At 51.4% G+C, this 20,426-nt stretch overlaps 2 protein-coding genes across 3 annotated transcripts; both read left to right on the top strand.

The window, feature by feature from the left end:
• The first annotated feature begins 312 nt into the window (after window positions 1-312).
• Window positions 313-6,935, top strand: LOC131378706 (heterogeneous nuclear ribonucleoprotein M-like). Its single transcript, XM_058423583.1, has 3 exons — window positions 313-530; window positions 2,554-2,723; window positions 5,765-6,935. The coding sequence occupies exons 1-3, from the start codon at window positions 313-315 to the stop codon at window positions 5,794-5,796; spliced, it is 420 nt and encodes a 139-aa protein (XP_058279566.1). The 3' UTR covers window positions 5,797-6,935.
• A 1,605-nt stretch (window positions 6,936-8,540) lies between these two features.
• Window positions 8,541-20,216, top strand: HNRNPM (heterogeneous nuclear ribonucleoprotein M). 2 transcript variants are annotated; one of them, XM_040086633.2, is made up of 13 exons: window positions 8,541-9,146; window positions 9,229-9,322; window positions 10,061-10,255; window positions 10,500-10,653; window positions 11,519-11,568; window positions 11,870-11,930; window positions 13,925-14,026; window positions 14,632-14,676; window positions 15,102-15,176; window positions 15,587-15,685; window positions 16,411-17,192; window positions 17,496-17,547; window positions 19,792-20,216. In XM_040086633.2, exons 1-13 carry the CDS (start codon window positions 9,046-9,048, stop codon window positions 19,953-19,955), a joined length of 1,974 nt encoding a protein of 657 aa, XP_039942567.2. In that variant the 5' UTR covers window positions 8,541-9,045; the 3' UTR covers window positions 19,956-20,216. The 2 variants fall into 2 exon arrangements, with proteins under 2 accessions (XP_039942567.2, XP_058279581.1); XM_058423598.1 differs by lacking the exon at window positions 13,925-14,026 and having other exon boundaries at window positions 8,895-9,146.
• The last annotated feature ends 210 nt before the right edge of the window (window positions 20,217-20,426 follow it).

Raw genomic sequence — 20,426 nt, 5'->3', positions numbered from 1 at the left:
ATGCGCACCCATGGCAGCCATGCTGTACGGCACGGCCGCCATTCCGTACAGCGCGCCTCCCATGCGCGCAGCCGCTATTCCCGCCAGCGTGGGCAGCTCTGGGTGCCGCTGTCGCCCGCGCCCCGCGGCTGCAGGCCTGCCCATTCTCCGATCCTCACTCCCCGGTGCCACCCGCCCTTCCTGCCGTTGGCAAAGCCGCCACTGCCGCCATAACCGCCGGCGCGGGCGGCCGTGCGGCCTCACCGCGCATGCGCAGCACCTCGCGCGCCGTTTTCCCGCCACCCAGCCCACCGCCCCTTCCCCCTCGCGCGCATGGGCAGCGCAGCGCCCCCTGGCGGCCCGCCCTGCGGCGCCGTCCCGACGTGCCCCGCGCTCCGCACACAAAGGACGCGCTGGGAAATGGCGGCGGCCGCGGCCTCTCAAAGCGCCCCCGGGAAAATGGAGCCGCCCCCGGCCGCGGCCCCGGCGGCAGCGGCGGCTCCGCCAGCGCCCAACGGGGCGGCCGGCGCGGGGGGGCCGCCCCCCAAGAGGTAGGGGAGTCGTGAGGGGCCGCGTTGCCGGTGCGGCCGAGGGGCCGCGTGCGGCCTCCCCGCGCCTGGGCCCGGCCTGAGGGCGGCGGGGCGGGCCGGGGCCGGCGGGGTCCCGCTGAGGTCGTTACCGGTCCGGGGCCGCTGCTGGCGCTGCGGCCGCTGCTCCCTCCGGGCGCGCCTTGAGATCCCGGCCGGGGCCGGCCCGGAGGCGCCTCCGGGGCTCCCGCGGCCGCGGCGCTCCGGGCCCGGTGCCGGCGGGTAGGGAGCCCTGGGCTCATCCCCATCCCCTCGGGAAGAGCTGCTGCTGAGTTTTGGTGGAGTTTAGGCTTCCCTAGAGGGGAGCCGGCTTGTGCCGGCGTGAGGATGTTTTAAGTTCGTTACTTTTTTTTGCTCTCAGTAAGTTGTAACAACTCCGTTGCTCTCAGCGCCCACCTCATCCCCCTGCACGGTTTGGGGCCCAGTGCGCTCCTTTTTGGGGGTGGTTAACCCGTGAGGGGATTTAGGAGCGCAAACACCTCGAGGGGGAGAGTTTAAGGTGGTGCCGGGCAGGGGTTGCACAATCCCGCTTGGTGCTGTCGGTAAAATGTTACAGAAATTTAAACCAAAATCAGCCGCGCTGCAGTTCCGGCTCTGTAAACGTGGGGATGAAAAGCCTCAGCTGCTTCTCACTTTCTCACGTTGATGCTCGGTGAAAGTTCCACAGTTGGCAAAGCCGATTTTGGTTCCAAATCCGTGGAATAGAAAGGACTTCTCTCCCTCAGGGCATTTTTTGGTCTCAGTTTCACACCCGGGCTGATAAGAATCAGGCTGAACCTGGTGTGCTGTGATTCCTGGTGCAGACTCGAGGCTGGATTTGAGTTTGTGTTTCCCGAGACCAGGAACGTGTTCAGCTTCCCAAGAGTCACTTTGGAGGAATTTATTTGTGTTTTTTTTCTATTGAGGGACAATCAAACTGTGCTTTGGGCAGTAAAATACTGACAGACACAATTTCCTTGACTGCAACTCGAGCCAGGCAGGGGCAGAGACATCCCTGATCCAGGGCTAGGGAAGGAGGTTCCCACCCTGGATTCTGTTCCTACCACTCCTGGGATCATGGAATCAGCAGTTTGTCTCCATGAGGAGCTGGTTAATCCCTGGAAGTATAAATAAAGTTATCTCTCTGCTGTGATTTTCTCTTCTCTGACCCTGTTAGAGTTGGGATGCCTCCAGGGAATTTGTGTCTCCAGGTGCAGTTGTGTTTGGAGGCGTTATCACTTGCACAGGGATAACACCAACGCACCTGTGGGCACATTCTCCTCATTGGAGAAATCCAGTTTAAGGAATAACCACAAAAAATCTGAGTGCCGCTTTTAACACAACTGCTGCGTTTTGTGTGTTGCTTGGTCAACCAAACAGAAGTGAAGGTGGAAAAAGGATTGTCTCATTTCAAGTCTAATTTTGGAGCTTTAATTATTTCGTTAATTAGGAAGGTTTAAGAAAGTTCAGTGAGAGAAGGACTGGAAAATTCCCATCCCTATGTCTGGAGAAGCTTTGGCTGCTGGCTGATAGAAGCAGGGAACGCACTCAGATATAAACCTTCAGAGGCCTCTGCATTCTCAATTTCCTTTTTCCCCTGCAGGCTGTTGTGTCTGTTCAGGGATTGAACGGTCCCGAAGGGATGGAGCTGGGATTTCTGACATGGAATTTGCAGGGCTGCACAGGTGCTAGGCTGGGAAAAGGTCAGGACAGAGAGATTGTGGAAACTTCCAGCTTTTTTATCCGATGCGTTCCGAATTCCTCCTCGAGACGTCTTGAGTGAGCAAGGAGATTAATTGGATTAGCGAAGGGAATTATGTAAGGCTGAAGCTGAAGCATTTTGTCCCCTTGGTTTGTTTTTCTTTCTCTCAAGGTGGGATGGGCTCTAGGGTCCCTCCCCACCCCAGACTGCTCTGGGGTTCGGTGACTCCGCGCTCGGGTTTTGTTCCCTCTGGAGGCGGCGGCTCCGCTCCGTCCCCAGCAGCTCACAGGGCTTCTCTCCTTGCAGCGAAGGCGAGCGCCCGACCCCCAACGAGAAGAAGAAGGAGAAGGGGATGAAGAGGGGAGGGAACCGCTTCGAGCCCTACGCCAACCCCGCCAAGAGGTACCGAGCCTTCATCACCAACATCCCCTTCGACGTCAAGTGGCAGTCGCTGAAGGACCTGGTCAAAGAGAAAGGTAAAGTGCAGCTCAGGTGCCGAGGCTGTCCTGGCTCTGTCTGTAGCTCAGCACTTGCAGCCTTGGCCACACGAGGTTGGAAAAGCTCTTCCCGAAGCCTTGCTGGGTGTTGCACAACCTCCGTGCCTGGCAGCCTTCCAGGGGACGGTTCCTGTGGAGGCCTCTGGCATGCAGCTGGGATTTAGCAGTGTTTTCCTTAGGGATCCAACCCCAGGCTTTTCAGCAGATTTGACTTGAAGCGCAGCAGAACTTTCTGAAGCATTTTCAATGTTTTTTGGGCATTCAGGTGGTTACGTCCTGCTCTGGTGTGTGGATATCCAGCTGTGTGCCCAGATTCGGAGGGGCTTGGGCTGGCTTCCAGAGCCATTGGTTGCAGTTCAATGTATTTAAGGGTGACCTGCAAAATCAGGTTGGTGCTTTGGCACGTGGCTGCAGCAGAATCAGGGCTTTGGAAATCAGGTTTGTGGTGTTCCCCCTTCCACAATTCCCTTTAATTCCCATGTGGATGGGAGCTGCCTTTGCTGACCTGAACATCTTCATCTCTTGAGGAAGACGAAGAGATTGAGCTGAGTACTCGGGTCGTGACAAGTCTAAATTAGTGTCATTTCTTCAGGCTGGTGCCCAGCTTTCTAGTTTTCAAGTCACCTCGGAAGTGCAGTGGAGTGGCAAGAAAATCCTTGGCTTTTCCAGCCTTAAAATGTCTGAACCGAGTTCAGAGTATCAGCACAACATTTCCTGTGGGGCGCTTCTGGATACAGAGCATCAGCCTGGGTAGCGGGCAGTGGTCATTGTGCTGGAGCTGGGTAAGGACTGACAGTTCAGGCGTTCGAGGTGTGGCCTAAAGAAGGGGAAAACAAAGTTCCAGAGGGTTTCAAATGTTTGTCTGTGCAGGCAAAAGGGAACCGAGTGTGTGGAGCAGCCATCGGGACTGGGAGCACTGGGAGCTTCCCTAACTGGGGGCTGTTGGAGAGCCAGCAGTGGTTTTGTGTGGTGGCAGCAGCGTCAGCCTGGAAGGCTGCTGGAACAGGCCCTGGTTATGGAGGGACCCTCAACGTCCTCGTGGCTGCCCCAGGTCCGTCGGTGCTCCGGATCTCCGGGTGTGGAGACGTCCCACTCTCTGTGCTGTGTTGAATCCCAGTGTCCGGTGGTTTCTCTCCAGTTCCCGTGGATGGCAGAGGCCAGGCTGAGATTGTTTCCTGCCGGGCTCTTCGTCTGCTCATTCCAGCAGATGCTCCTAGGGGAACGTTGGAGCCTCTTCCTTCTGGCCGCAGGGCTTGTCCTGCTCAAACTGGGATCGTCCTTCCCGGGGTTTGGCGCTGCTGATGCATCCAACGGTTTGGATTTGCTGTGCAGTTGTTCCGGACTTCTCGTGCTGGGCTCGGCCTTGCTCATCCTTGCCCCAAGGCAGAGCGGTTCCGAGCCCCGGGAACGCGCCCGTGGAAAAAACTCCGAGCCGTTGGAATTCTTGCTTCGGAAGCGTAAGAACGCCAGGCCAAACGTCCCAGGCTGTGGGAGCAGGTGGAATTCTGTGCCCGAGGGGAAGCCCTGGGTGTGTGAGGGCTCTGCAGGAGCTCGGGGAGGTGCCGAGCGTGCAGGGCAGGAGCGGCCGGGCCGGGCTGCTCCAGGTGCCTCCTCTCTCTGTCCCAGTGCATTGGTTGGAGAAACTCAATTACAGGTATGCAGTGGGAATGTTGGTAATGGAATGAAGAGATGTTCTTGCTTGGAACTCCCTCGTTTTGGCTGGCAGACACAAGGTGTTAGCAAACTGACCGAGCAGCAGCGCTGAGGGGGATTTGGGAAGAGCTTCCAGAGGCAGCAGTTTTCCATGGAAGTAACTAAATGCTGGATCCCTGTCCTGAGCTGTCCCCTACACTTGGGGAGACACATGGGGATGTTCATGGCAGCTGGTGGAAGGGAGGTGGTGCCATGGCATCAAAAAACTTGGGATCCGAATTCCAGGTATTTAGTGGTTCCTTTAGGGAATACAGGATTTTGTATTTTAAACCTTCTCCCTGGCCAAAGTCTGGAAAGGCACAGCATCCGAGGAGAGAGGGGCTGGCAGCAGTTGTCACGCTGTGTGGGTAGGGAGGTGTTAACCGCTGTGATTAGTGCCGTGCCATGGACGTGGCTGTGAGCAGGAGCAGTTGCAGGAGGGCTGGGATGGGCCGGGCTGTGCCCAGATTCCCTTCTCCATCGCAGCCCGGGGCTGTGGCAGTCCGGGAACGAAGCTCTCCCAGCCTGAATCCCTGAATCCCGTGCAGAAGAGCAGCAGCTAAGGCAATGCCCAGGTTCAATGCCCAGGGTTTGGTCACAGTCTGGAGCTCTGGGGAGCCAGGGAGGGATGGGAAATGGGGAACAGTGGTGCTGTTCCACCCTTGGCCTGTTCCCCCTTCCATTTCCTCAAGTCTCTGAGTTGTTCTGTTTCCCTTGGGCTTTCACCATCTTTCCAAGGAATCTCAGCCCTTCCCTGGCTGCAGGGAGCTTTTCACTCCCTCTCTGCTGCCCGAGCTCTTCAGGAGCCAACATCACCACTTTGGGTGTTCTGCAAAGGGGAAGTTTCCTTTTTCTGTGACAGAGCTGCTGACTGCTGTCTCTGCTTTGGGATGGTTTTCCCTCTCCCTTTTCAGCCAAAGCTCTGCACGTGTAAAACTCTCTCCTCTCCTCTCCCCAGCCCCCTGTAACCTTCCAGGGCCTGCCTGTCCCAAGCTGTACCTGTAAATGAGGGAGGAGCTGTGGCCGGCCCTGCTTTGCCTCACACCGGGAGTGCGAAGCTTTTTGATCCCCTTGGCTCACTCATTCTTCAGGAGATGAGGAGACATCCAGCCACTTTGGGGTTTTCCTTCCCTGTTTAGTGTTTACTTTTGGCCCTGGAGGCCAAGGAATAACCGCTGCAAAGCATTTCCCCTGTCCCTGTTCTCTGCTTGCTCCCACTCCCCTCTCTGCACCTCTCACACCTCTCAGAGCTCTTGGGTTTGTCACAAACTGTTAAAATCAAATTGCCCAACCTAAAGTTGACATTTCTGTCTCGGATATGTCTTCAGGCCCTCAGGTCACCCTGTGGATCCTGATTTGAGCTGCCTGGACAAGGCCCTGTAGAGTCTTGGAATTCTGCTGGAGCAGCCCAGCTGGAACATTGGCATTTTCTGTACTGATAAACTTTGGGAAGCGATACAAAGTTTTAAAGGGGAGGAGAAATAACTGACTGTGGTAAATAATTTACACTGAAGCTTTCCTCAGTTTGGATTTCTGCTTATTGCAGTAAATTCTGCTTGGTCTCTCGGAAAAGCTGTGTTTCCAAACTTAAAGTGTGGTGTTTAAATAAATCCATAAATCAGTCTCCTCTGCGTTAAGTCTCAAAGACACCACGGGGAACGTGTTCCTTAATTAAAGCTGCAGTGACTTGAAGCCACTTTTTTCCAAGTTTTTTGGAAGTTTCCTCACTTGGGAAGCTCCTGAAGTAACAGTTTTTGTTCTTGGATGAAATTTCTCCAGTTGTGGCTGTGGGATGTTCCCTGACAGAATCCAGGGAATCACTGGGCATTTATCCTGGTCTAGCACATGAGTATCTCTGCTCCTCATATTTTCCATGACATCCTGTGGTTTGGGATCTAGAAGAAAACCCAAAAACTCCAAATAAGATGTGACCGAGCCTAGCTTCTTAAAAAAGGTTTTGTTTGCCGGCTGCAGACGGCGTTCTCCTGGCAGAGGGCTTGGGTTGGCTCCTCTCACACATTTTAGGGTGAAATTAATGCATTTTCATGGCCAGGGTTCTGGGCTTTGTCCAGGCTCAGAGCTGTTGCACTGTGTCATTCCCCGACTCCTGCTGTTCAGAAATTGGGCTCTTCAGGAACTTCAGGTGTCCTTTACAGGGAGGCAGCTTCTTCAGGCTGGATATTTGGATTTTCATGTGTCTCTAAGGCTCCAACGGGGAGCAAAATTGAGCTGAGCCAAAACCGGCACAGGCTCTCGATCCAAGAGATTCCTGGAGATTTGTGCTTCAGAGTCAGGGGTTGGTTACAAGAGCAGCTGTTCAGCTGTATTGGAGATCCCCAGGCTTGGCAAGCTCCTTTGGGAGTTGTTAGTGTGGGTCTGCAGGAGGAGCTGGAGGTGAGGAGGAGAGCAGAGCCCTCGCTGCGGGGACACTCAGGGAGTGCCGGCCCTGGGAGCTGTGGCTCCGAGAGCGTTTGGAGTGGAGCTCGCTGGGAAGAACTGGTGAATCCATGTGCATCCCTGCCCCAGGTGTGCTTGGACTGTGGCTGCTGCTGTTGAGCTGGATGGCGTCAGAACCTCGTGGGAATGCTGAACCCCTCCCCAGGAGCCTTTGGGAACAATCCCACGTGTGCTGCGTCAGCTCAGAGGGATTACAGGCTGGAATTCCTTCTTAGGCTTGGCACCGACGTGGATGGAGCTGCTGGAGCTGTGGATGACCACGGACACTCCAGTGGAGTCCCTTTCAGAGGGACTCAGTCAGCCTTTTCCAGCCTCAAACATTGTCCTCACAAAAGCAGGAATGGATCAGAGCTGTTCATCCTGTTCTCTGGCTGGAATGCTCTTACTGCTAAATCATTGTTTAAAATAAGAAACGGAGATCAAAAATCAGTGGTTTCATTAAGCATTCCCTTTTTTTTTTTTTTTACCTTGCAGGCTGTCAGTTTTGCACAGTGAGCCCCAGTGTCCTGTAAATTGCTGGGCCTGGGGGAGGTCAGGCTGCACACCTCCCTCTGTCCCTGGCAGAGTTGTGAAACCCCAGTTCCTCGCTCCAATTAAAACTATTCATCCTCAACTGTGCTTTCCCACAGATAAAACATTTGCACCGTCCAGGTCACGCAACCTGGAGTCCTCCTGGTTTAAATTTGAAACCCCAGGACTTCTAAAACCAGAAAGGAAAAATTAAAATTAAAAAAAATAAAGTGGTTATTCCATTCTTCTGTATGCCAGTCCCTTCAAAGGCAGCAGCCATTCGGGTAGTTGCATTCTGGAGGTCCCTGCCAGGGTGATTTGGTCCTGGAGAGGCAATCCCAACCCTGTGAGGGAAGGGGCAGGTGGAGTTTTCCATGGACTTTCGCCTTTTGCTCTTGACAGTTTTGTCTTGAGAGCAGATTCGGCAGATTTGAACGCTAAAATGGAATTTATTGTGGCTTAACGCAAACCTGTCGGAATAAATAGCAGGCAGGCAGTGATGTCTTGATCCGTTGGTTCGGTGTGACTCCTTTTTTTGTCTTTAAATCCTGAGAGAAACAAATCAGCTGAAATTCTGGATTATGGAGCCACTTCCTGTGGGAAGTGAAGGGAACTTGTTCCTGCAGCCTTTCCCGTGGGTTTGGATTGCCTCAGGTAACGAGTGGGCTCTGAAGATCCAGGGAACTGCAGAAATCTCTGGCTTTTGAGGTGGAGGAAAACCAAGAACATACCAAAGTGCTTGAAGCCTTTACTGCATACCTGTAATTGTCCAGTTTTGTGGTCTAGAGAACATGGAGTGTTTCTGGGCTTTCTTATAAGGCAGAGGCTCCATACACGGTTGTTGATTGTTCTAAATTCCCATTGTTTTCTTGGCTTTTCTCCCTTGGTATCTGTGTCGTCTGGAATCTGATTTGTAGTTGGTGAGGTAACATACGTGGAGCTCTTAATGGACGCTGAAGGAAAGTCAAGGGTAAGTGTTTTTGAGAGTTTCTTTGTGGATTTTCTACCTGAAATGTTTCTGTGTGCTGGACAGGAGGCCAGGGAGGCTCAAAAGAGTGTGGATGTGCAGTGGCTCTAGGTCAGGAGTGCTGTGGGATGGGAGGAGGTGGGGCGGGCTCTGCAGTCAGGAGCTGTTCCCTGCGTGCCGTTGGCGTTGGCCGTGCGACCCTGGAGCCCAGCAGGCAGGACAGGGCTCTGGAATATTCCTGTGCTTCGGAAAAGTCGCTCGAGCGGTTGGCTGAGAGTTTGGAAGGGCCAGGGTGCAACAGCAGGTGCTGCAAGCTCCTCTTTCCTGGGCCAGCAGAGCCAGGTAAATTCCTAAATGTAAACGTGCAGTGCCTTCATGGGCCTGGAGTCCAGGGTCAGGGAAGACAGTAGGAGCACTCCTGAGTGGCCTGAAGGAAATGGATTTAGGGTGAGAGTGTGGAGGGTTTTGCTGTATGCCAGGGAAGAGCAGGTCACAGGGCAGCGTGTGGTATTTCTCGGAGAGTCGGGATTTAGTGTTTGTTACAACCTCAGAGAGCCCAGGTTAATCCTGTTAAGGCATAAGAAATTATGGAATTCCACTATTGGAGGCTTGCCTGTGTAAGGTTACATTTTATTTTCCCTGGTAGGGCTTAACTGATGTGATTTGGCTTTAATAATGAAATGTTTGTGTGCGACTTGGGCTTCCACTGACTTTATTTCTTCTCTCTTGCCTCCTCCCTGTGACTGCCCTGGGAAATCGCCTCGCCAGGGATGCGCGTAAGTTCACTCTGAATTTCTACCAGAGCTCCAAGGAGGCTCCTTGGAACAAAACACCCTGAGCTGCGTTGTGTCCCCGCAGGGTGGTTGAGTTCAAGATGGAAGAGAGCATGAAGAAAGCTGCTGAGGTTCTGAACAAGCACAGTCTTGGTGGGAGACCCCTGAAAGTGAAAGAGGTGAGGAGGGGGTGTGCTCTGGCAGGGCGGAGCGGGACGGGGAGTTCTTGTTCAAGGTTTAGGGCTGACTCAGAGGATAATGGACAGAAAGCAGGACTTAAATAGGATAAAATCCACCCCAGTCAACCTTTTTGTAATCATTTTAACCGCTGCTGAACTTGTGGTTATCAAGACCAAACTTGACGTGAGGACAAAGCAGGAGTTTGGCTTTAATTGCAGTTCCTTTGTTAACGATTTGACACAGAAACCTCCATGAGTGTTTGTTCTTGACAATCTTCCCTTTGAATTCTGGCATCAGAACGAATAGATTCCACCAACAATTCCGCGGAATCAGCTCTTTCCTGGAACACCTCAAAGATGTATTTCCATTTTAATGGCTTTGCTATTGACAGCCCAGTCCTGGGGGTTCGTTCCAAACCCTCTCCAGCGGCTCTGGGGGTTTGTCAGGGTTGGGAACCGGTGTAACAGAGGTTTGTTGTTGGCATTAACGATGGGTAAACACCTTGGGAACCAGGGAAATGCCTGAGGAGGAATAACTTTAATAATAAAAGGTACCAATAATAAAGGTATCATTTAAACGATAAAGAGCGCTGGCTAAAATAAAACAAACTGACTGACAACGAAAGGGAAGCAGTTGGCAGGGAATGCTTAGGGAGCAGATATCCTGGGATAAAGGAAAATCCTCTCTGTGCCCGTTTGAGCCCTGGCACTGCCCGTGTGTGTGTGTGTGTGTCCCAGGACCCCGACGGGGAGCACGCCAGGAGGGCCATGCAGAAGGTGATGGCAGCAGGAGGGATGGGCATCGGGCCCGGCCCTGGCGGCCCCGGCATGATCAACATCCCCCCGAGCATCCTGAACAACCCCAACATCCCCAACGAGATCATCCATGCCCTGCAGGCCGGCCGCCTGGGCAGCACCGTCTTCGTGGCCAACGTGAGTGCTGGGCACGGCCTGCAGGCAGAGCCTCTCAGCTGCAGCCTCGGGAATTCCACAAGTCCCTCTGTGTCCCGCTGATTCTCCCGGTCGGGTTCTACCGCGGTGTCTGTTAATCGGGATTTTTGGGTTAAATTTTATCTCGCCTCTCTGGCAGCTTTCATGCCGGTGCCAGGGGAGGACACTAAAGCTGTTTGCTCCTGGAAATCTCTCTTGGCGTTTCCAACGCTGCCCTGTTTTGCAGCTGGACTACAAGGTGGGCTGGAAGAAGCTGAAGGAGGTGTTCAGCATGGCTGGGGTGGTGGTGCGGGCCGACATCCTGGAGGACAAGGACGGCAAGAGCCGGGGCATCGGCACGGTCACCTTCGAGCAGGCCATCGAGGCCGTGCAGGCCATCTGTATCCTTGGCAGCAAACTGGGAACGGGGCAGAGGACCTGGAAATGCATCCCAAGGGAGGAGATTGCCAGGGCAGGGAAGGTCAAAGCTGGTGGAAAAATGGAAGGAAAAGCAAAAGAGACAAAATTCCATCTCGAAGGAATTGTTGTGATTTGCTCAGGATCTTTAGTGAAGGAAATTCCCTTTCCTACGTGGATAAATGTGCTTCTGTCCCAGATGAGTTTCTGACTTTAGGTTGGAATTAGTATTAAAATGCAATTCTGTGAAAAGATTTGTCTGGAAAGGAAAAATTCCCCATGCTGAGGCACACGGAGCCGCCGTTTCCCTGTTCCCTGTGTCCTTCCACTGCCCAAGCAATGGTTGGCTCCCTAGAAACCAAACAGCAGGAAAATTCCAGGTGTTCCTCTCTCAACTCCTGGCTGTGGTATGGAAAGGAGGAAAACACTCCCCCTTTCCCAAAGTTTCTGTTTGAGTGTTAAATTCCCTTCTGCTCTGCGCTCACTAAACGCTGTGGGAGCCAGACTTGAGCAGAGGGTTCACTGGCATGGCACACTTCAAAATGTGGCTGTTGCTGTGGAACTTTGCCCTGTTTTCTCCTGTTTTCAATGGATAAAGTGACTGAGGAAACATTTAAACAATTCGGTTGACTTAATTACGTTTTGCATCTCTTTGTGAACTTAATCTTACCTAAAAATGTGGGGTGTTTTTTTGTTTTAATTTCAAAAAGCCTTTTTTTGAATGTTCAGTAGATTTGGATTTCAAGGCTTTTTTGTTTCGGAGAAGGCAGAGATGTGAAGGATAACTGAGGAGATGGGATTTTCTGAGGGGGTTTTGTGCTTGGAAGGAGGATCCTTAACGAGCGCCAGCGATGTTCAATGGGCAGCTGCTCTTTGACAGACCCATGCACGTCAAAATGGTGAGGACACCCCCGTTCCCACTGCTCCTGCCCTGGGAATGCGCTCCTGCTTTGGGAGGATTTGTGGTTTCAGGGCTGGATCAGAATCCAGAGCCGGGGGGAAATGTGTGATTTGCCTTTTGCCTACTGAATTGATGCAATCAGGGAAAGGTTAATTCAGATTATTTTGCTAAAAGACAAATCGCAGCTACAGTCGGGACTGCTTTAACTCGAAATTTCTGTATTTTAATTCAAAATCTTAAGGAGCAGGAAATAATTTCCTGCTTTCCTTGCCAACTTTAACGTGTTGAATTCCTTCCAGGACGAGCGAGCTTTTCCCAAGGGAGATTTCTTCCCTCCAGAGCGACCCCAACAACTCCCTCGTAAGTGTCCCCTGCATGATTCAACATCTTCTGCTTTTTATTTGGCTGTTCAGCACCTGGGAACCAGCCCCAGTAAAACTCTGGTTCAAACTGGAAAACTGGGATCCAAATTCCTGAATAATTTCAGCAGGGGGAATAGTGAAGAAGAGCTGCTCAGTGATTTTTTTTTTATTATTTATTTTATTTTGGATACTTCTTTCAGCTCATGGCCAGAAGCTTGTCTTAAAACATTCACCTTCTCAAGGCTTCCAGAGCTTTCCATTGCAATTCCTAGATCCCAGTGCCTTCCATGACTAGTGGGATTTAATGGAAACGCAGTGAATCAGTCAGCGCCTCCTTCTGTGGGATGGTGCTCTGGGAATGTTTTCCCTTAAATTGGGCTGAATTCAGGATCTGGGAGTCTTCCAGGCCTTCAAATTTCCAAAGGAGATCTTATCAGTGTATTAAACATGGAAAGAGGAGGGGGACCAGGCTCTTCTTGGAGGTGCTGGATGCAGAAAGCACCAGCCAAAACCCAGGAGATGGAAAATTCAGGATAATTGGCTGCCCCAAGCTGCTCCTTCCATCTCAGGAATTTGAATGGACTAAAAGTTCAAGTCTAAACCAGCAGTGGAAATCCACAGACTCCACGTGGACGTGAGGAAACATTCCTGGGAGGGTTGCTCAGGGCTCCTGTGGAGTCTCCATCCCCGGGAATACCCAAAGCTGTGGATTTGATCCGGGCTCAGCAGCCTGGGCTGAGCTCAGGCCCTGCCAAAGCCCCTCCCAACCTCGGCCGTGCTGGGATGAGATCCTGGCAACACTGAAGAGAAGAGCTGGGACTGGAAGGGGAAGAGCTGGAGGCTGAATTTGTTCAGGTGCAGCTCAGCTGGGGCTGCTGATGGAATGGGAGTTGTCCTGAGCAGCCTGGGCTGTGGAAGGGGTCCCTGCCCAGGCTGGATGAGCTTTAAGGTTCCTCCGAACCCAGTCTGGGATTCTCTGAATTCAGACACATGCTGTTTCCTTCCTGGGAACCAGGCCTGTTGTGTGCTGCTAAATTGCCCATTATTAATGAGCATTAATTAATTAGTCCCTCCCTAGCTCAGCTTGCAGCGCCTTCCTCAGCAGCGGTATCGCTGTAAGGATGTTCCTCTCTTCAGGACAAAGTCACTGGGTTCCAATTCCATAACCTTGGTGCAAAACTCCCTAAATCCCTCTGGAAGCCTGGATTTTGGCCTTTACTGGGGTGGGGAAGGGGGACCTTGTGCTGTTTTAAAACAAGATTCAACACTCCTGTGTTCAGTGCTGAGCTGGAAACGAGGGAATCCTGCAGGCAGAGGATGCCATGAGCCGGTGTTTGTGCCAAGCAGAGAACTTTTCTTCCTGCTTCAAGGGGGGGGGAAAAATAATATAAAAAAAAAAGTTGGGCTTTTTCTTCTCTCTTTGGGCTGGGGAACCCTTCAGGAAGATCGAGCTCCACGCCTGGGAAAGGGCGTGTTGTGTTTGCTCGGAGAGAGGCTGGCTGTGTGCTCGCAATTCCATCGGTGGCTGTCATTGGTCAGGCTGCACCCGGAGCTTCACTTCTCCCCTGCCGGGGGCCAACCCTGGCAGAGGGGGAAATGAGCCCGTGGCAAACCCAGGGTGAGAACTGTGCTCAGGTTTTAGGGGATCTTCTCCCAAATTGCCCACTCCGCCCTCCTCGGCCGAGGGCTTTGCCCGAATGAAGCAGTGTTCTAGCCAGTTCTTTTTCAGGAGTCAGCTCCAAAGCAAGTTTTCGCAGCAGTAAGGTGGAAATTGAAATACAAAACCAAATAATTGGAGATAGTTTTTAGCCTGTTTCAAGACACATCTGCTCTTGATTTACTCCACACTTCCCTGCTTTCAGTACACACCCCACAGGGGGGACACAGCAAGCTTTTTTTGGAGAATGAAAGTCAATTACTTAAGAAATAAAACTTGCTGTTTTGTCAAACTATGGAAAGAAGGCTTTTTTGATATCTGAATATTTTCTTCAGATGGTCTTGGTGGTATTGGCATGGGATTAGGACCTGGAGGTCAACCTATTGATGCAAATCATTTAAACAAAGGCATGGGAATGGGCAACATGGGACCTGGAGGTAAGAAGATTACTCCTATGCTTTTGTTTCATGAGAGCTTTAAGCTGTGTAGAAGGTAGTTAGCTTTGTTTGCCTCCCCAAAAAGTTGGTAGTTTCTTAGGAATGTTAAAGCCAAATGAGGTTTTTTTCCTTTTTTTTTTTTGTTCAGCTTGATAATGGAAACTTAAATTTAACCAACTGCTCCATATTTTTTTTTTAATTTTTTTTTCCCACTGTGGTCAAGACACAGCTCTCATTTTCTGACTCTTGAGCATGAGCAGCAGACACTGCAAAGATCCATGAAACTCCAAACCATCTCTCACTTTTAACACTTTTAGTGGGCTTGCAAATCTTTGGTGAGGATCTGTTGAAAATTAGCACAAGTTTCAAAGAGCCACCTAAAAAGAAGCACACACTCAGCTTTCCATGTCGAAATGCCAGTGGGGTTTTTCCCCTTTGCTGCTTGATTTTCTGAGCAGGAATGTTGGAATCTCCTCAGAGTTTTATCCCACGTAAGCTCTTCGGCCCAAGCCATGGATGTGTTGCGTGGTTTGAGTTCTGCAGCCTTTGGCTGGAGTTTTTTTTGGGTGACACCTGCTATATAAAGCTTTCTCTTTTATTTTGAGGAATGGGAATGGAAGGCATGGGCTTTGGAATGAATAAAATGGGAGGTAAGCTGTGGTTCCTGATCTGTTCATGGCTTGGCCTTGGTGAAAGTTCCTGCGGGCTGAGGTGTGTGCGTGTGGCAGGAATTTGTGTGCTGGGAAATCGTCACCAGTTCAGCAAGAATTTGGTCCTTTTTGGGTGTTCAGACTGCTGCAGCCGCGTGGGGAGGGTGGGGACATCCCATAAAACCTGTGCTTCCTTAGCTCAGGAGATGTGGAAGTGCCATCCCTGGGGGTTGGAACTGGATCCTCAACATCCCAGCCCCAGCCGCTCTGCGATTCCACAATTTTTATAACGCTGTGCCCAAAGATCATGACCCCTTTTTGGGAGCTGTGGTGGCAGGGAGTTGTCTGATGCCTGTGGGAATGTTGTGTGGCAGCAGAGCTGGACTGCCCTGCTAAGGAATCCCTGGAAAAATCTGTTTTTCTAGGAATGGAAGGTCCCTTCGGTGGCATGGAGAACATCGGCCGCTTCCCAGCCGGGATGAACATGGGCAGGATGAGCGGTAGGCACTGGATTTTTTTTGTGTCCTGCTGGCTGCCCCGGGAGGGATTTCTCTTTCCAGAAGCCTCTTCTCAGTTGTATGGGAATAATTTGGGGTTTTCCCAGCTGATGTTGTGTCCCCAAGTCCCTCGTGGCCTCTGAGCCGCATGGACCCAGTGATGTATTAATGACACCTAGAAGGATTTATTCAGAAAGATTCTGGCTCTGTCCAGTCCCCAGAGCCTCCCAGGTGTTTGGGGTAAATCCTGCTTTTCCTTGGGGCTTTGGGCTCCTGGAGCCACGACAAAAGGATCAGGAGAAAAATCACAAAAACCCTCCTGGTGCTGCAAATCTTCAGAAGGATTCCTGTGGTAAAATGTTCTCTCAGGGGTCATAAACCCCCTGCAAACTTCTCCATCTTCCTCTTTGCAGAGATGGACCGGGCCATGGGAGGGGGATTTGAGAGGGAGTTTGGAAGAAATGAGATGGGAATGTCCCGGAGTTTTGGAGAGACCTTGGAGAGGGGAATAGGTGAGTGCAGTAAATGAAATCCATTTCCTGTCTGCTTTTCATCCCTGAACTGCTCAGAAGGATTATGGGGGTGTTACAGATAAAAACCCACAGATTTTAGATTTGCTGTAGGAATTTGCTGTCTGGCTTTTAAATGCTGCTGGGAAGCTGTTAATTTTTGTCAGTGAAAACAAAATCCTGCTTCTCCCACTGCCTGTGTCACATTTAACTTCCGAACACGTTCCCTGGAAATATTTCACAGTCTCAGTAATTGCAGAATTTCTGGAGCAAAGCTGAACCCAAACATCTCCGAGCAGGCAGAGCTCCCCCACCGATTTCCAGATTTAATTTGTTTTAATGACCAAATCACAACATTTCAGAATCAAGGGAGCCATTCATTCCCTGTGTCCTGTCCCTCCATCCCTTGTCCCCAGTCCCTCTCCAGCTCTCCTGGAGTTCCTTTAGGCCCCACAAGGGCTCTGAGCTCTCCCTGGAGCTTCTCCAGGTGAGCACCCCCAGCTCTCCCAGAGGGGCTCCAGACCCTCCTCTGGACCCTCTCCAGCAATTCCAGGTCCTTTTTTTGGGATCCCAGGGCTGGGGCAGCTCTGCAGAGGGGGATCTGACCTGAACACCTGAGCAGGCCCGGAGCCCTGGCTTGAGGGAACTCTGAGTGCTGGGAATTCCCCCCAGCAGAGCTTCCTGCAATTCCCCTCCCAGTTCCTGAAGCCGTGTGTGTTGCGTTGCAGGTGCTGGGAACGCCAGCATTCCCGGGATGGAGCGGATGGCGCCGGGCATGGATCGCATGGGCGCGGGGATGGAGCGGATCCCGGCCGGCATGGGGCACGGCATGGAGCGGGTGGGCTCGGAGATAGACAGGATGGGGCTGGTGCTGGACCGCATGGGCTCCAACGTGGAGAGGATGGGCTCAGGCATGGAGCGCATGGCCCCGCTGGGCATCGACCACCTGGCGCCCAACCTGGAGCGCATGGGGCCGGGCATGGAGCGCATGGGCTCCGGCATGGAGCGCATGGGCTCCGGCATCGGCTTCGGCATGGAGCGCATGGGCGCCGCCATGGAGCGCGTGGGCGGCGCCATGGACAGGATGGGAGCGGGCGTGGAGCGCATGGGGGCGGGCATGGACAGGATGGGCATCGGCCTGGAGCGCATGGTGCCCGCCGGCATGGGCGCGGGCATGGGGCAGGTGATAGAGAGGATGCCGGCGGGGCTGGAGCGCATCGGGGGCCCGCCCATGGACAGGATCGGCATCGAGAGGATGGGAGCGGCGCCCATGGACAGGATGGGCCTGGAGCGCATCGGGGCGGCCAACATGGAGAGGATGGGGCCGCCCATGGGGCAGGGCATGGGGGCGGGCATCGAGCGCATGGGGCTGGCCATGGGCGGCAACTTCGAGCGGCCCATGGACATGGAGCGGGGCAACTTTGCAGGGAATTTTGCAGGGTCTCTGGGAGGAGCTGGAGGCCCTGCAGCCGGGGTGGCCCGGAAAGCCTGTCAGATATTTGTGAGAAATGTGAGTATCCCGTGTTCCCGCCCCTCGCTTTTCCCGCCTCTCCCTTCCCACCCTTGGCATCCGTTGTCGCCGCTGCGTTGATCTCATCCGTGCTCAGTTTCCAATCACGGCGTCCAGTCCTGGATGCTGCCAAATTTTGTGGGGAGTTGGAGCCGTTTCCTTAATAGGAGAAGTGCTCCTGGCTGATTCTGATCCTGGGGGTGTATGGCAGGGGCTGTGCTGGGTTCCATTTTTGGGGAGCCGGGGCTGCCTGCAGGTCGTTCAGCAAAGCCTCAGTAACGGTTTATTCCTCTCTTCCCACAGCTGCCTTTTGATTTTACATGGAAAATGCTGAAAGATAAATTCAATGAATGTGGTGAGTTGTTTTCCTCGCTCTGAGGAATGAACACGAATAACGGGCAGATGATAACCCAGAGGGCAGGGATGGATGGGATATTGGGAAGGAATTCCTGGCTGGGAGGGTGGGCAGCCCCTGGAGCGGAATTCCCAGAGCAGCTGTGGCCGCCCCTGGATCCCTGGCAGTGCCCAAGGCCAGGCTGGACGGTTTGGAGCAGCCTGGGACAGCGGGAGGTGTCCCTGGCTGTCCCTGGCTGCTCTTTAAGGTCCCTCCCGGCCCAGCCTCGGCCGTGAGGTGGAGCCTGCGCTGCCATTGCAGACAGGGAATGCTGCTGCTTGAGCTGGGATAAACCCACCTCCCATCAAACCACCTCAGCAGCTCCTCGGAGCGCCAGGGCCGGGCTGGGGAGCAGCCCTGGGTCGCTAGAGGACACGAAAAGAATGACACTCACAGTCTGTAGCCAGAGCAAAAAGAAGGGAAGTTTATTTCTCGGCTTCAATTTATATAGACTCTGGACAATGACCAGGAATTGCAGAATGAGGGTTGCCACCTCTCCAACCCCACTGGCCAAACTAGAAATCCCTCCTCCAAGGAGGAACACAAAAACAATCGCTTTACATTATATGAAAAACGCCAATCGCTTGTTTTTAAAATTTTTAAGGTTTAATAGTAAATAAGATGGTTATAAAAATAGAATTAGAGTAAAAAAAAATTGAACAATTAGGGTTAGGACAATATGAGACAAAACAAAGTTACAGACGTCTGGGTCCCTTCCCGAGCAAAAAAGCTCCGGAGAAGGACCCCGTTAACAAAGGATTATCTCTTAGAAGCAATCGCTTGTTGAATATTCATACATTTCATACATTTCATACATGATGCATCAATTCCATTCAAACAAAGAATTGTCTCTGGTTAGTATCACTTTTTTCCTTTAATCTCTATGGCGTGTTCAGGGCTGAGCAAGGCAGGAGAAGTTGGTCTCTTCTGATAAGGAAGTAGTAAATTCTTTTTCTCTGGAAGATTTACGTTTTCCTATATTTGGTATATAAAACCCACAATTTAACTACAAAATTGTATTTGCCATACTACCAAAACACGAATACAACATTAACAATCGATACAACACGATGCATACAGTAAATATCTTATGTAGAGCCATATAATACGCACTTTTCACACATCACTGTGATCGTGATACGCAAAGCAATCACTCGAGACGAGAGATTTTCGCAGGGCAGAGACTTCCTCCGAGCCAGCTCAAGCTGAGCCAAGCCCAGAGCCCTCTGCCTGTTTATTTCTTACTTTTTATACATTTGTGAGTCTGGCTGAAGATTGGCTTCTGGAGTTTTTCACCCTTCAGCTAACTGGCTAGACCAGCTGTCAGTTACAATTGTTTTCAGGTTAGAAATATGCAAACAAAGGACAGAGAATGAAAAACAAAGGATTTGTTCATGTTACGTATGTGGGGAAAAGGTAGAAACTGCTCTAATATTCTACAGTAACTAAAAGATCTGACTCCATTTATGAAATCCAAAAAGGCTTTAAAAAAACTCAGAAAAACCAGGGTGACATCACAATTTAACTACAAAACTACATTGACCGTACTGCCAAAACCCGAATACAACATTAACAATCAATACAACATAATACCTACAGTAAATATCTCGCGTAGAGCCATATAATACATATAATACTATACATATAATACTTTACATATAGTGCATGTAATATAGTGCATATAATACAATACAAATACATATAGTACAAATGCATATAATACATATACATATAACACATACATATAATACATATACACGGACGACATATAATGCATCTAATAGAATGTATCTAATACATATACATATAATACATATACACGTACGACCTATATAATGCATCTAATATAATGCATCTAATATAATGCATCTAATATAATGCATCTAATATAATGCATCTAATATAATGCATCTAATATAATGCATCTAATACATATGCATCTAATACATATACATCTAATACATATACACGTACGACATATATAATGCATCTAATATAATGCATATAATACATATACATGTAATACATATACATGTAATACATAGACATGTAATACATAGGCACATAATACAGACACATAATACTTTTCACACACCACAACCCCCTGAGAAAACACAAAACAAAAACCCCACGAGCAGATCAGAAAAGGGGCTGAAAACCCCCTCAGCGCTCACCCCCCGCCTCTCCCGCCGCCGTTCCCCGCAGGCCACGTGCTCTACGCCGACATCAAGATGGAGAACGGCAAGTCCAAGGGCTGCGGCGTGGTGCGGTTCGAGTCTCCGGAGGTGGCGGAGCGCGCGTGCCGCATGATGAACGGGCTGCAGCTGCGCGGCCGCGAGATCGACGTGCGGATCGACCGCAACGCCTAGCGCCCGCCGCCGCCTCCCGCGGGGCGCGAGGAACCGGCCCGGCCCCGCCCGGTCGCTTTCTGGAGTAAATTTTAAGTCCTTTTTTTGGTTTTGTTTTTTTTTTTTAAACGAAAAAGTGGGGGGGGAGCCCCCCCGTTTTACTGGTTTTTTGCATCGGAACTGCCCACGTGCGACGGATCTTTTTTTGTAGTTGTGGCATCTCTCTCGTTGACCTGACAGATGTAAACGAGTCTGACTTTGATAATAAACGCAAGTTCAAGATTTCGGTCGCAGCGTGCTTTGCTCTGCTTAAAAACCCTGCTCAGCTCAGCAAGTTCCAGTTTGTCAAAAAAACCCCAAAATCCCAATGTTCCTCTTGGTTTCTGTCAGAATCTCTTTAAGATGTCTCCAGGATCTTCCCTCCTGTGTCCCACCCCATCCGTGGGCTTTCTCTAGGTTCCACGGTTTTTCTCTAGTGGCAATGCTGGTTTT

Source organism: Hirundo rustica, chromosome 26 (genome assembly GCF_015227805.2).
Source record: "Hirundo rustica isolate bHirRus1 chromosome 26, bHirRus1.pri.v3, whole genome shotgun sequence".
Taxonomy (NCBI): domain Eukaryota; kingdom Metazoa; phylum Chordata; class Aves; order Passeriformes; family Hirundinidae; genus Hirundo; species Hirundo rustica.
Note: the sequence above shows the minus strand (reverse complement) of the source record. Positions and strands in the feature narration are given on the sequence as shown.